Below are 16,326 nucleotides of genomic sequence, written 5' to 3' on the forward strand. Positions count from 1 at the left end.
AGCTTGTGCCACTAATATAAATTCAAAAAATTTAATTAAAATTATATTTATTTTAAATAAAAATCATATAAACATTTAAAAAAGAATTACACATATATTTTAAATTTCATAAAACTTTATACTGTTCTAATTTCAAATTAATCTAACTTTTATCATCTCCTAATACAATTTCAAATTAAATATAAATTTACAAATGAATTTAAAATTTTTTTAAAATTTATTTGTTTACGTTCTTATTCTAATTATTTACTTAATCCCTCTGCTTAATTCAGAAATAGGTAAAGTAGGAAGTATTTTATAATGCAAAACAAGATAATATTTCCCATCCTAATCGGAGAGAAAACTTTAAATTAAATAGTTTAACGATATTAGTATTAAGGATGGTAACAAAGTTTGGATTGTGATAGACTTAACAAAATTAAATCCGTCTCAAAGTTAAGAATACATTATTCCAAAACTGCTTCGAATCTTTTTTTTTTGAATATGTTAAATATTATGGTAAAAAAAATAAATAATTATTTTAAAAAATTTAACGGATAAAATTTAACGGTTTTAATACATGTGGAACATTCTGATTGACTAATCGCACGCATGCAAACAATTATTCTTTTCCTGAATAAAGAAATTACTCCTGAACAAAATATTAATTTATATTTTTTAAAGAAAGAAATGATTTATTTTTAGAGGAAAACATGTTCTTCTTCCTAATATTTTCTGAAAAGCATGCTGGTATTTTCTGAGAAAATGCCATAATTTTCTCACATCCAAGCAAAATACCCGAATAAACATGATTCTGGATATTAGACATTACACATCAACTTGTTTTTCTTCTCTTTCTTTCTCCATCTAGAAATTTTATAAAATATCTCTTAGTGCCAAAGATTTAGACTTCTACTTCGCAATCTAACGCCTCGAATTCTGTAATATATGTATATATTTTCTCTTACAAGTTAATATATGGGTTTGTGTTTCTCTCTCATCCATCTTTGATTCTCTCACAGCCTCTCTCTTTCTCTCCCTCAAAAAGTTTGCCGATGAAGAAATCATGACATTTATGTTGTAATTTGAGCCATGGGCGCCTCAAGTTCTCTCTAATTCTCTTTCCACATTCTGGGTATAATCAGGTAATAATAAAGTTTCATTCTTTCAAAGAATCTAATCCATTAGAGATTAAAAAAAAAGAGGGCCTAATTTTCTTTTCCCTTTAATTTGCTTTCTTCAAAATTAATGTAATATTTTCATAAATGCATTTCCCAACGAAGCATTTCTCTTTTATATCCATCAAGAATTATTTTATTTTGTTTCTGTGTTACACGCTTTCATTTAGATCTAATGGCATTTTCACCCGATAGTGTTCATCCTGGTTTCAGGTGATTCAATTGGTCTCCAATGGTTTGATCTAACAAAAAAGGGGGATTTTTGTTAGAGAAAGGAAACATCATGCTGAAGCAAATTTTAAGCAAGCTTCCTCGAAAATCCTCAAAAACCGAGTCGCCTGAGTCAGTTCGGATTAACTCAGGCACCGGAGCTGGTGCCCCCTCGTCCTCCGGTCAAAATTGCAGCAATGGTAGGAACTCATCTCCTGGTCTATCAAACCAGACAAAGCGGACGTCATCAGCGGTTTTTCCAACGAATGTGGTGACTGCAATTGAACCCATTGTGCCCTTCAAGGACGTGGGTAATGCAGAGAAGATGAATCTGTTCGTAAGTAAAGTGAGCCTTTGTTGTGTAACCTTTGATTACAATGAACCAGGTAAGAATTCTTTAGAGAAAGATGTTAAGCGGCAAACATTGATTGAGCTTTTGGATTTTGTTGGTTCTGGGTGTATGAGATTTAGTGAGCCAGCAATTCTAGCGATGTGTAGAATGTGTGCTGCTAATCTCTTTAGAGGTTTCCCACCCAATTACAGATCTAATTCTTCAGGTGGCAATGGTGAAAATGATGATGATGAGCCAATGTTTGATCCTGCTTGGCCACATTTGCAGATTGTTTATGATTTGCTACTCAAATTCGTCACTTCATCTTGTCTGGACACCAAGGTAGCTAAGAAGTATATAGATCACACATTTATTTTGAGATTGCTTGAGTTGTTTGATTCAGATGATCCAAGAGAAAGGGAGTGTTTGAAGACCATTTTGCATAGGGTTTATGGGAAGTTCATGGTTCATCGTCCCTTTATTCGAAAGTCGATGAGCAATATCTTCTACCGATTTGTGTTTGAAACTGAGAGGCATAATGGGATTGCAGAGTTATTGGAGATTTTTGGGAGTATAATTAGTGGGTTTGCTTTGCCTTTAAAAGAAGAACACAAGATTTTCTTGTTGAGGGTTCTTGTTCCTTTGCACAAACCAAAATCATTGGGGGTTTACTTTCAACAATTATCATATTGTATTACACAGTTCATAGAGAAGGAGCCTAAGTTGGCAAGTAGTGTGATAAAGGGATTGTTGAAATACTGGCCAGTAACAAATAGCCAAAAGGAGGTTATGTTTCTTGGTGAGTTGGAGGAGATTTTGGAAGCCATTAACATGATGGAGTTTCAAAAGGTCATGATCTCATTGTTTTGGAGATTGGGTTGTTGCATCAACAGTTTCCACTTTCAGGTAATTTTCTTCTCTTCCATGTATATATACACACACACATACACAATTTTTAGCGCGAGAATTCTGATTCTTAAATGTTTGAAATCTCTAGTTCTTTTTTGTTTGCTTGTTATTAACAATGTTATCTTCAAGTACTGATTATGTTAATGCCATATCTCTAAGATCTCATCATTTCATTCTCTCAATACCAGTCCATTTCTTCAGGTATCAATTTCAAGTTTTGGCTTTTTTCTATTCTATGGTATATTTGCTAAGGGAGACCAATGGTGTTTGGTGCTACAATCTGTTGAACTTTTACTTGAGCTCTTAGTTGTTCTTCTGATTCCATGTTTACTGACATATCAATGGATGAATGGTACATACTTCCATCTCATTCAATGATGGTATAGGTTCGAGTTGTAAGTTATGTGTGTTCCGTTTGTCCTCATAAGGAGGTTTGACATATCATTTGTGTAGGTTAGCACTTATTTAATTAATGAAGTTGTATTAGTTTCTACTTAAAAGATCATGTATATATATTTCTAACTTAAGCAAAAAGGAGGAAATCTTGTATGGGTAGCTTATATAAAAACAATAGTATAGGGATAATAACAGTGTATTGAGTGGATAGACTTGAACTAGTGAAAGAATGGAAGAAAAGTTGTATGGTAAAAGTAGATTTGTTATAATTTTCAGGTGGCTGAAAGGACGCTGTTGTTATGGAACAACGATCAAGTAGTGAACCTGATTGCACATAACCGGCAGGTGATTGTTCCAGTGATATTTGCAGCGCTGGAGAGGAATGTGCAAAAGCATTGGAATCAAGCTGTGGTTAAGCTGAGTTTAAATGTCCGGAAAATGTTGCTGGAGATGGATGAGAGTCTGTTCATGGCGTGCCATTCTCGGTACATGGAGGAAGAAACAAAATTATGCTCGGTAGCTGAGACACGGAGGAAAGTGTGGGAACAACTAGAGAATGCAGCGAGTCTACAGCCCATAACGAGAAATACACCGATTCTGCTCTCTCCTTTTGCAACCTCCATTGCCTGTTAACCACCTTCAATGTAATCTGTATTCATGGTGTTGGTTGTGGCATTTGTATTATACAAAAATTTGATTATATTGTATTATATTTGGGGCAAATGAAGAGGTTTAATAAGTGTTAAGAGAGAGAAAGAAAATCTCAAGGATTTTTTTCTCAAGGATTTCCTTTTGGGAGTGAAAATGTTAGGAGTAGTTTTATAGAATTAATTAACTGAATCGAATACCATAAATATCCACTCAGAATTAAATAATATTGTAATATAATACAATGTTTGAATCACAATGGGTAATAACTATAAGTCTTATTTATTATATTTGTTTTAAAATATTTGTATTACACATATATAAAAAAAAAAGTGGCATAATTATTTTAATTTTATATAAATATAAAATTAATATCTATAAAAAAGTATAGAAGTTGATATACTTTATTGTATAACTTTCTTATTGTGGAAATTATTTTATAGTTTTTTTTCTTGATGGTAGGTATTAAAAATTGAATAATTTCCTAATTAATAAAAATTTCCAAATATTAAATTATTCACCTCAAATTTTCCTCAAAATTAGTTAAGTTTCTTCACAAACAGTTTCCTTCTTTCTCACCCAGAAACCATCCGACCACAACTCACTTTAACCCTTATTTCTCCTTAATGGTTGGAACTGATTTTACTTCTGTTTTCACCAAAAAATTTCTAACACGTAAGGCTACTTCTCTCTAAAATTTCTGAATTTTTGGAGTTCATTTGAGCGCTCAAAAAAATAAAAATAAAAAACCATGACCCAAGTAATTGTCAGCTTACCAGAATGCCTCCAGACCTTCTCGTGGTCCGACTGACTATATCTATCTCCCTATAGAAAGAAGCATTTTAGTTGGTTCTTACACCAAAATTTTTCTGCCACATACGACTACTTTTCCTTGAAGTTTCAAAATTTTGGGAGTTCATTTGAATGGTGAAAAAATTCAAAAACTAGAAGTCATGTGTACAACAGTCTTTACCTGAGGTTACCTGAGTTTATAGTGTTCTTTCTTTAATTTCTCCCTCTTGGAGAAAACATTTCCCACTCTACTTTCACTAAAATTTACGTAAGATATAAGCCTAAACATTCCCCGTATTTTAGAATTTTTGGAGTTTTCTAGCCTAGGAAAAAAGGTTAAAAACGAAAGAGGAGAGAGGATGCCACTTGCAGGTTTTTCTTTCTTCCTCTCGAGTCACTTGCTCCCCTCTTCTTTTCCTATCCTTTTCTTTGTGTTTTAGACTACTAAAATGGGGGACTTAGCTTCTGTTTGAGGCCCTATGTAGTTAGAGGAGATAAATGAGCGGTGAGGTGGATCAATGAAGGTGAAATGAAGCCTTGGGAGTGGAGGAAAATCTCCCTATCCATATGCATGGTGGCCATCTGGCCACAATTATCTTTTCTCTTAATGATTCCCTACTTTCACCTCACTAAGCTCTTTTGCTTTCGATTGACCTTCTCATGTAATTAATGGCTTTGGGTCCAACATGTCTCGTTCTTAATTAATTAATTTTTCCCTCTAATTTTTAAGTTAATTAAAGGAGAATTTTTACTTGGGGGATTTTTCTCAATTCTTCGAGGGATTTTGTTTTTCTCTCTTTTTTCCTATATCGAAAATTTTTCTCTTTACTTCTTTTTCTTTTCCAACATGTCTCCTTGTCGTCCCTTGAGTTTCATTTTCAAATTCTTTTAATTTTACCTGGGGAAATGTTTTCTCCCTAGGGCCATTTTATCCCTCTTGGGGGATTTCTCCCACTTAGGAGACTTTTCTCCCACTTAGAAGATTTTTCTCCTAGTTGGGTGAATTTCTCCTACTCAGGGGATTTCTCTTCCACTAAGGATTGAGGATTTTTCTCCTATATGAGAGACTTTTCTCTCTTGGAGAAAAATTCTTTAATGGGAGATTTTCTCCAAGGGAGAAAATCCCTCTTGAAGAATTTTACACTTTGAGAAAAATTTCTTATGAGAGATTTCTTTTCCTTTCTCAAGGAAAATTCCCTCATACATCTAGAGAATTAATTTGTTTTTTTCAACCTTTCATTCTTCTTTGAAAAATGTCTCGAATGTTGCTTGTCCTATTTCTGAATCGTCATAAATCATACTATAACTTGTCCAATAACTTCAATCACAAAATAATTTTAATTCAATAAATCAAATAGTGTAACAAATCATTCTCACATATTACATTTAGTGGTAGTTTGAATGAATTATAACTTGTATTGTAAGTTTTAAAAATATTGTTAAAATAACTTGTAACTAAAAGTATGTTAATAAAACATTATTTAGCATTTGGTAAACTAATTGTAGAAAAAGTTATTACTTAAAGAAAGTAAAAGATTTGTATTTGATAAAATTAACTTTTCAAAATTAAGTATAAAGTTTAATAAAAGACCAAACCATCTTTTAAAAGCTACATATTATAGTTTTTAACTCTAAAACTATCAAAACAAAATTTTAGCTTTGCCTGTTAAAAAAAGTGTTTTATATTTTATTCATTTAATTATAAAAGTGCTTTCAAGATAACAAAAACAGCAGTAAAAAACACCACCAAATAGGCTTTACATTCATGTCTGAGTTAACCAAATATACAATAAACATTTATTTCTTGTATAGCACATCTACTTTCTATTGTATATATGGTACTAGTAATGTGACCATCACATTTTAACCATAAATTTTTTCTTACCATTTTCAACACTAAAATGACTTTCATAAACAAATTGACCTTAAAAGTAATTTAACCAATACCAAATTGACCTGATATGTGCTACTTTATGGTTGAATACAAATTATATAATTAAATTCAATAAAAAAGAGATGAATTACATACAAGGAGATTGGATAAAAAATTGGAAGAAATCAAGTTGCTTTCTTTTGTTTTTTTCAGTTATCAGTTGGTTTTTTAGAAAGAAAACCTTGAGAAAAATTATTCTAATGAGTCTTAAAGATCAACTTTCTAGGTGTGTCAAACCCTACCAATTACAGATTACAATCAAATCGGCCTGGAAGCACCAAGCAGGATTAAGATGTTACAACAACTACAGGCAAATTTACGAGAAAGAAAAAAGAAAAGAAAGAAAGAAGACAAATTAGACCTTAAATACCAAAGGAGAAATTCGGCGGACAAAAACGAGGATTGTCCTCATGAAAAAGATATACCGAGATTGATTGATTGCTGTAATTATCCATTAAAGATTAACCAGCTTCAGTTCGTCTTTGAAAAGAGTGAAAGAACTCGTTCTGGGGACATCAAAGTTGCCACATTCTTGAACTGTCACCATAAAAATAACAAGGTCAGTGAGAAAAAGAAGATGTCCACTTAAGTCCTTTAACCATTGAATTCTTCTCTGTGATGTTAAATAAGTAAAGGTCACACTAATTCAAACATTTTGCTGATATGGCTACATGTAATCGCATTTCTTTTATAACCTTATCTTGACATATTCTAAAATGTGATCTGAAAAATTTCTACGTTGCTAAAAAGGTGAAATATCAGAAGCATGTAGTACCTTCTCTTGTCTGTATTTCTCACGTATAGCATGCAAAGAGCAACCACTAGTGTTCAGTTGCAGATCTTCAAGTGCAAGTACTGTAGTTTTCAGCTCCGATGCTTTGTAACTAGTATAGTGTTCTAGAGTAACATTCTGGAAGAATATGCAGGAATTTCTTCAGACAACTTTTGTTGAACAGAAAAGGAATGTAAGAAAAAGACGCATCATATTAGCACACATAAAAGAAGGGCAGACCCATGGATGGTCGGACTGATCAAGCGTCCATCTGGCTAAGAACACAGCAGATGCAGCAACGGTCGAAGGTAAGAACTTCAGGAAACTATACTCGACAAGAGTCAATTCTGCTAAATAATTTGCCAAGAACTCCAACTCCACGCAAGGAGCCTGTAAATTAAAGCACTTAAGATGTCAATCAGTTTCTCAAGTATGGTGAAGATATTTTTTAAAACTTTAAAGCAGTCGCAGGTGATTAGTTTAACATGAAATACCTTGCAAGATGCTTGTGCAGCTTGAATGAATCTCCTGAGAGAAAAAGGTGTGTCAGAACAACTTGTGACTTCACCATTCAATGGCATTCTTTCAAAAATAAAAAACTACCTGAGAAATGTTTTTGTGGTCGGAACAGATAACTGGAAGCGTAAGAAATTCAGAACTTGATTCTCCATTTTTAGGACCTGCTATTTGACTTCAATCAGGAACCTTAAATATTACTTATTTTTAAATGAAAGATAATGTGTAACACTCGAGTGGTTTCTGATATCAGTCATCAGCAACAACTTAGGTAATTGGGAAATTCCTTGAATGTTAGGTTTGAAAGCTGATGGTTGCTAAGATGATTGCCTCGCGGAATAAAATACTAGTATGGATTTCAATAGTTGAAAAATACAAATAAAACTTCATGAAAAAATAAAGAGGGTTCTTTCCCTTTCCAGAGCCAACTATTCCTGAACAAGGAGAGCCTTAAGATTTCAGATTAATTTCTCTCGACTGTTATTTTGCATTAAGAATTTCCTATATGTTGAGGAACCAATAGGTTTAACATGTTCTTAACCAAGCTTGACTTTATGGTAATGCATGAAGTGAAAAACAACAAGGCTGATTTGGGGCAGAGGGTACCCTCCCTGTTTTTGCCCCAGATTCCCGTTGGGGAATTGTTCTCCGTCCCCGTTCCCACCCTGCAGGGAAACGGAAAATTTCCGTTCCACTGTGAGAATTTTACATTTACTATTCTTAGTATAAATTAAAGTTAACTATAATTACACATAATTTTTTAATATAAACAAAAAAAAAATCCAAAAAAAGTATAAATATAATATATTCTATACAAATTAAAAAAATAAATATCCACATTATTTTAATATAATATAAAATAAAATATAATATTTAAACAAATATTTATTTATGTTAGTGAGGCAAGCGGGAACAGGGCGAGACCGTTTTCTGTGTTCCTGGTTGAACTGTTTCGGTTCTGTTTAATTCAGGGTTCATTATCCCGTGATCAACGAGGATTCCTCGCTGATCTCTCGCGTCCGAGTGAAATTATCATTGCTTAAACTAGCTTTTAGAAGTAACATAAAATATGAAAAAAGATGAGATCAGGGTATGAAGGTCGTACAAGTTGAGGGGAGACAGGAAAAGGGCAGTAGGCAGGAAGATCGTACAAACATTAGAAATGACAATAATAAGATAACAAAATGCAGAAATCTTCGTGGTCATACATGTAAAATCATCTATACATACCTCTCCTCTTGTGTAAGTATTGTCTGTGATGAAGCAAAATTCTTCCACTCGAGGTGCACAGATCTCTTCGTACTTTCTTCGAACCATACATAAAAGACACAGTAGAATCCCTCAGTGATTGGAGAAACAGACATGACAAGTATCACCAAATATATCCACTGATGCTTAAATATATGAACCTCAAACAGAAATAAACACTTTTAACTGTCTAATGAAGAGAACAAAAATGGAATTGATGTTGCCAGTTGTATATAAACAACCATAGAAAAGCTTCCGAGCTAAAAGGCCTAGATGAGAAGTTACTGCTTGCACATCGAAATCCATACTCTAAGATCTTCATGTCTCGACCATTAATAGTAGACACTTAACACTGACGTTAACATTTTATTGAATCCATAATTTCCCATTCTTGTTGTGGCTACCATCATTAGTGCATCAACAGAGCCTCATGGAACATAATTTTCAGTTCAGAACAGTTTGTTCAACATAATTTCTCAATAATAACAAAAACACAGATAAATCGAGAACTTACGAGGCTATCAGCATGCAAGTAACACCAAGTAGCTGGAGCCTATGCTTTTCAATATAATTTTGGGAAAGAAACCTATCGATGAGATTCACTGTGAGGTGAAGTGTGTCGGGTACCAGCCTATACTCTTCAGACACCTGATATAGAAGTATAAGTTATAAATGAATCAGCATCTCAGTGATCAAAAGATCCATAAGCTTTTCCGTATTATGTTCTGACATAGATACTGTCAATCTCAATTATCGGATAATATAAAGTTTATATTTGATAGTTTAAATCTAACCAGCACTCCTCTTTTCTTCTTAGTGGCATTACGTGCTACAGTATTATGAAGACACTATCCCATTAGATAATCCGCATTCTGAATGGTGCCACTAAAGTCAACATGTAGAAAGGACGTAACAATTATGAGAAAGCTAGAAAAGAACACATTTGTATCTTTTGTAGATAGATACAAACTACAAAAGATACAAATGCAAATATCTTTTTCTTTTTTTGAGCTGAAATCAGATAGTGTTCACATTATGGAGCAAAATATTAACAAATGAATATCTTTTCCAATGCAGAGCTGAAATATAAGAAATACAGTTGTCAAAAACGCCAAAGAGGGAATGACACAAAGACATTGGACTGATTTTTTTGTTAATCTGGATAAGGACTATGAGTTGGCTGGAAGATGTGGATGTTTGTATATGCCTAAGAAAAATCTGGTGGAATTCTTCGGTTTCTAGGCCAAAGAAAAGTCCCATCCAGTATCCTTCAGCAAACAAACATTTTGCAATATTTGACGCAAATTAACTCGTCTACTATTGCCATACAGATGACATACATATGTTTCAGTATACTAACCTCCACAAGCCAATCAATCAGAATTCCACGCATGTTTGGAGTAATATCTCGCTGCAACTTCTCCATATAATTAGTTGAAGGCCGTTGATCAAGCTGAAGAAGGAGATATTTTACACTTTTAGAATCAAACATATTGGCGATAGGCAGTGAACCTATAAGCTACTATTTCCTTCTCTGCTAGCATCATTGCTAAACTGAAAAACAAAACTTATTTCAGGAAGGCAACTAGAATATTTTAAATCCTTTGTGGGAAAACCAAAACAACCCAACAAGAGATGTTGCAACTGAATATTGGCCTTCTAAAGAATCCATGAAAGAGACTCTAAAATGCCTCAAAGAACTGCTTTCCAAATGATAGAGGAAATAGCAATAGTACCAAGCCAAAAACCGTGATTAACAATTCAGAACATAATTATTATGTCTAAAATGTTAAATAATGCAGTAGCAGTCAGCTATAAATGAGAATTTAGAGGAATTAAGCAAATGAATTCTAGAATTCAAAAATAGCAAATATCAAACCTCTGTTACACGAATGTTATCATATATATCAGGGGCATACAAGCTACACGCTAGAGGATCTTTAAGGTTCGAATCGATATCTAAGACTCCTGGATCACCCAAGATTCCCAGTTTGTCGGAAACCTTACTTTCTTCTGCATCCAACAAAAGAAGCGTCAGTGTTGGTTAAATAAATTTATAAGCAGGGTATTCTTATCCACAGACTGCCTGTTTTCTACTTCCTGTACAAATTTGTAATGTTACAATTTTTTGGAACTCTATTCTCAAAGCATCAACCAGAATCAACATGCTATACGGTACAGCAACTGTTCAGCACGTCCAGAAGATTGTTTCTCAAATAATAGTAAACACACACCCACATATATAAAGAGAGAGAGATTCTGAGAAACAAAGTTCTTGAAATGATGATGAAGATAAGAAGCAACAACTTCGATAACAAAAATTCACTATCAACAGAAATAATATCTTTTGCAAGTTAGGCTTTCATAGTCTTTAGGGCAAAAAAATTGTCATAGAAAGGCTGATTTCTGTTACTGTCTTAGCCAGAATCTGCCTTTCAATTCCAAGAAACTAGGTTCCATTTTGATACACGGAAATGTTTTTTAGTTTCACTTCTAAATCTATGATATGTTTTATTCACAAAAACATATAAGTTCCTTAACAATTAAAAAAATGATATCAAAAATAATTATGGAGTTTAAAAATTTTTAAAATACCACGGCATCAATATTGCGCAATGGTTGCTTATAAATCTGAATATTGTTTTAGTAAATGATATTTAGGTGGAACCCTAGAATACATAAGAATCCTGATGATAAAAACTATCCACAGGTCTGTAAAGCCATTGAGAAAAAATCAAGTATTGCTTTGCCTTTTTGTTCATTAGCCAACATACAAGACCTTTTACTTGTATGTATTTATCAGATAAGTAATATAATGCATTTACAATATAATTTAATTTTGTTCTAGAAAGGATATTTAAAAGATTGCCATCCTGAAACATCGATATCATTGTAATTGAACATCATATAAATGAACATAATGTATCAGTAATGCCTATATAGTCCAATCTCTTACTTCAAACCACTATTTCAAATTATTTTTGGTCACTCAACAATTTAAGAATTATAACTCCAGATTATTATGGAAATTCTTGAAATATGAAACAGACCTTTCTTTAGAAGGCTCTTGAGACAAAGATGTTTCAAACGAGTATGTGGTGCAGATTTATCGGCTACATCACATTTTCTTCTAACATGATGCATGCTACAGTCTGTAATTTCTCTTTCTTCCAGATGTGCTGGGATAGCTACTTCTTGTGGTTCCACCATCCTTATTTTTGACAAGTCTTCAGCTAATTTTGTTTTAACACCTTCTTCATCCAATAGAATTCCCATGGAAACATCTTTCTCCATAGGCTCTCTTCTTCCTTGCTCGCTAGACTGTCAACCAAAGATGCCAACAGGCACTTTAGTCCAGATACAGCACATAAACCAAAAACCAAGTGAATTTGAAAAGGGAATCATGTGACTAATTGACTAAAACTTAGCTCAGCTAAACTAAGTTGAGCATTGAGAAAAAATGGGTTTCAACAAGAAGTTGAGGGAAACAAATGAAAAATTAATATTCACCATGTGAAACTTCCTAACACAATTGCTACTAACAACAAAGTATCCCTTGATTTTACAATTAGGTAAGGGGAATCTTTAAATGGAAAAAGTTTTTAAAAAGAAATCCAATCATAAACAACTTACACGATGTGGAACCATACTTGGAGACCACCATCATACCTGAATGTTAGCCTCAGCATGGCAATTGATGTATAAACTTTCATCAGGAGAATTAGTTATATCTTTAAGAACTGCTCGTCTCTTACGCTGAAGGCCACGGGCAGCAGCTGCAGAGGTTTTGTTCTCATCTGATGCTGGCCTCTTGGAATTCACCCTAATAACACGCTTTTGCTCTTGTTTAAAGGATGGTTTGGAGGGAGGATGAATCCCCACCGATTTTCCCAGGGCTTTGGCACGTGCTCGGGTCATTCTTGCAGTTGGTTCCTCCGCTTTAGCAGTAGCATTTTCCTTATTCATATTTGCATGCCTTGTATAAGAGGAATGCATGGTTTCAAACTTGAATTTTATTCATTGAACCTGCACTTACAAGAGCACTCTCAGTGTGAGAAAAAAGAAAGAACAGTCTGAGCGCAATAAATCAATAGGTAATACAGGTGCTATTTGCTGCTATTAACATCGACACATAACAAAGCCTTACAACTCTTTACGGAAAGAGTGAGGACAACTCGACAAGCAATGAAGATTTCCTGCTTGATGAATGAATCATTTTGGACTTGACTATATATGGAGATGTGGATCAACATGCACAAAACCTTAACCTAGTATGACAACAGATTCAAAATAAGTTTTGTTACGAATTGCCTTTCAATTTGTCAACTGCATCCTCAAATCGCAGGGAGAGAAACCATATATTAATATGAGCTAGCTGGCTGATTTCCTTTTCCTTTTAATTTTTTGAACAATCTTCATCTCCCTTGATACTAATGCAAACTGCATAAGAACATCTTACAGTATCAAATAGTTACACTCTGCCCATCCATTATATTAATCTCCCTTGGGACATTTTATGCCTTTTAAGGATTTTCTTTTGTTGCTTATTGTAATATCTACATTTTTGCAAAAATTAGACTCACCAAAACAACCAAAAAATTTAAACTACCCCATGCTATATTTCTAGTTTGTTGAAGGGGAATTCTCCTTTTAAAAGTAAATGGAATCAATATATAAGGTTCCATCCATTTCCAATTAATCATTAAAACAAAAAGTTGCAACCAACGGAAATCAAATGAAACTGAAATAGAATCAATAATGTGCTTTGGACACTTAATCTCTATCAGCTAGCCCCAACAGCTACTGAAACACAGAAAACAACTATTTTAGTCTTCCCGTTGATGTAAAATATAACCTCGAAAGAAGCTAAATGACTGAATCTAGCCTCATTATGTAGGCTCTTAGCCTCTTTTGAGGAAGGAAACACAATTTTCTTCTTATTTTCTCCTATTTGTTTTGGATAACCAAACACAATGCGACATTGTTCAGTTCAAAGAATTTTCGATTAAACAGCATATATCCAGCATCATAAGATTCAACGCGGAAATGTGATTCGAACCAATATGCCAGAGAACAGAACTCCAGAAACCATCCTCCACATTTAGCCCAAATTACTAGATAAATCTGCTTCAAATTTAACAGGCACAATTAAATAACGCAATGCAGGCGAAAATCCACAAAACTTCCAGGTCAAAAAACGAAAAACCAGTCAAATGAGAGATTAAGGAGGCCAAATTAGTAGCAGAAAAAACATAAAAACAAAAAACAGGCACCAAACTCCTTCAAAGGAGAGCCTCCACCGCAGATCTACGAATCGAAACTCGAAACGTCATGGACATTTAAGCGAATAATCTGCGGCTCTCATTCGATCCAGAGGTAAATCAAAACAACTAGCCAGCACTGTAAAAAACAAACGCACACGTAGACGACGACAAAGACGCAGAGAAGAAGATACAGAGAGAAAGAGGTAAATTGGAGGATGGAGAGCTGAGCTTACAACGGTATCGGGAGCTCCGAGACCTCCAATGGCGGTCGTAAGAGCTGCGTAGAGAGAGAAGGGTGTTGGTAGGAGGTGAGGGAGGAGAGTATTGTTGATAATATAAAGAGTAGTAGAGCGGAGCGTGAGAGCGGGATGGAGGCACAGTTTGAACTTGTAAAATTGCGAAAAGGAAATATATAATAAATTAAAAAAAAAAAAAAAGAGAGAGAAAATTAAATAAAAAATTAATTTATTATTTTAAGCTTTTGGATTTCCAGAGTGTTGGTCAGTGGATGCTTTGACTCATTTTATTGATATTATAATTCTTTATTTTATGATCCTCTAGTCTTTTTTTATAATTAATTTTTTTATTATTTTTCTGTTAGTTTAAAATTATAATTATATATTAAAATTGAAGGCAGATCATGGATCAATTTCACTGCTACGTGGCAGGTTAAATAATTTTTTATTATGTATTTAAATTTTAGGTTTTTAATTTATTTAATAATAATTTTCTAAAATTGTTGTGGGCCACTCCTACAGTGACCCAACATATGTCATTTCCACATTTTCCAATTTTTAAGATTTTTAATTTTATATGTTCGTAAATATATTATAAATAAATGGAAAAGAGTTTCAAAAAAATAATGATAAAAAGATAATTTTCTTTTATGAATTAAATAATAATTAGTCTTGTACTAAAAATAACATTATATTCCCCCAAAAAAAAAAAATTAAGAATAAAATGCTGTGAATTTGTACAATTATTTTAAGAAAACATCACATATGACTCTTACAACTTTTTCTTTTTGGAAAATAATTACACGATATTTTCAAGTACTAACTTATTTGTTCTTTAAATACTTTCTACACCATGTTTCATTAATACAATTCATATAAAATTATAATTTAAAATAGTAAAAAATGAGAAAATATATTAAAATTTATTCATTTAGATATATAATCTAATTTTTTTAAAAAAAAATTATATTAATACCCGTCTTTTAAAATATTAGTATCTTATTGTTATTATTATTATTTTAAATAATATAAATGACGAGAATAAATTATCGGGTAAATAAAATAATTTTTTTCTATTTTTTTTTTCAAAAAAAAAAAAGGAAAGAGTTGCAATTTGTAATTCAAAATTATCAATGAAAAAGACTTTTGATAGCATTAGCTGAGCAAGCTATCAACAATTATTAGTTATAAATTAGAGATGGGCCAGGAATGACACATTTTCAAATGAAAATTTTTTTAAAAAAAAAATTCATTTTATTATAGCTATTTATTGTTTTCTTAAAAAAAAAATTTATTTGTAATTAAGAAATTAATAAAGGGTTTTAAACTGTTAAACCACATGCATTTTATTAAATTGTTGTAATAAGTGTGTATTTAAAATATAATAATTATATTAATTTTCTGTATTTTATGTTTAATGATTAGAGAAATTATTATTTTTTATCATGCTTTTTGAAGATTTCAGGATGAATATTTGGCTGGCACTAAGTTTAAATGTTCATATTATTTAAGGTTTGAGGAATATGTTTCTGTTCAGAATTTTGATTTTAGGTTTTTGCTTAAATTTTAGATTTTTATATGTTAAAGTATATTTGTGTTTTATATTTAATATTTAAATAGTATGGTAAATTTGATGCAAAATTAAAATTATACACATAAGTTCTTTGTATAGTAAATATCATCCTCCTTAAATAGAATAATAAAAAAAAAAAGTAGGTGGCTCTTGAATAATTTTAAAACTATTAGATACAAATAATATCTCATTAGTTAGGTCACATAAACAACATTATAATTTATAAAAATCTAACAAGAAGAATATAATAAATAATAAATAAATAAGAAACAAAACATTATCTATCAAACGAACTAAATCCTTTGTAACAACATTCTCAATTACAAAAATCACAAAAGCAT

At 32.4% G+C, this 16,326-nt stretch overlaps 2 protein-coding genes across 3 annotated transcripts; one reads left to right on the plus strand and one right to left on the minus strand.

The window, feature by feature from the left end:
* Positions 1-671: 671 nt before the first annotated feature.
* LOC110811372 (Protein phosphatase 2A regulatory B subunit family protein) lies at positions 672-3,785 on the plus strand. Of its 2 annotated transcripts, XM_022037862.2 has the most exons (4): positions 673-920; positions 1,002-1,124; positions 1,371-2,604; positions 3,280-3,785. In XM_022037862.2, the coding sequence occupies exons 3-4, from the start codon at positions 1,441-1,443 to the stop codon at positions 3,634-3,636; spliced, it is 1,521 nt and encodes a 506-aa protein (XP_021893554.1). In that variant the 5' UTR covers positions 673-920; positions 1,002-1,124; positions 1,371-1,440; the 3' UTR covers positions 3,637-3,785. The 2 variants fall into 2 exon arrangements, with proteins under 2 accessions (XP_088064159.1, XP_021893554.1); XM_088208033.1 differs by having other exon boundaries at positions 672-1,124; positions 1,353-2,604.
* A 2,679-nt stretch (positions 3,786-6,464) lies between these two features.
* LOC110811353 (cyclin-A2-1-like) lies at positions 6,465-14,567 on the minus strand. The gene is made up of 12 exons (XM_022037836.2): positions 14,410-14,567; positions 12,582-12,938; positions 11,963-12,233; positions 10,792-10,925; positions 10,273-10,365; positions 9,427-9,560; positions 8,895-8,970; positions 7,752-7,828; positions 7,643-7,676; positions 7,389-7,538; positions 7,152-7,286; positions 6,465-6,913 (listed from the first exon to the last, which is right to left on the minus strand). Exons 2-12 carry the CDS (start codon positions 12,906-12,908, stop codon positions 6,848-6,850), a joined length of 1,497 nt encoding a protein of 498 aa, XP_021893528.1. The 5' UTR covers positions 12,909-12,938; positions 14,410-14,567; the 3' UTR covers positions 6,465-6,847.
* Between the last annotated feature and the right edge of the window lie 1,759 nt (positions 14,568-16,326).

Source organism: Carica papaya, chromosome 7 (genome assembly GCF_054855325.1).
Source record: "Carica papaya isolate Zhongbai chromosome 7, ASM5485532v1, whole genome shotgun sequence".
NCBI classification, from domain to species: domain Eukaryota; kingdom Viridiplantae; phylum Streptophyta; class Magnoliopsida; order Brassicales; family Caricaceae; genus Carica; species Carica papaya.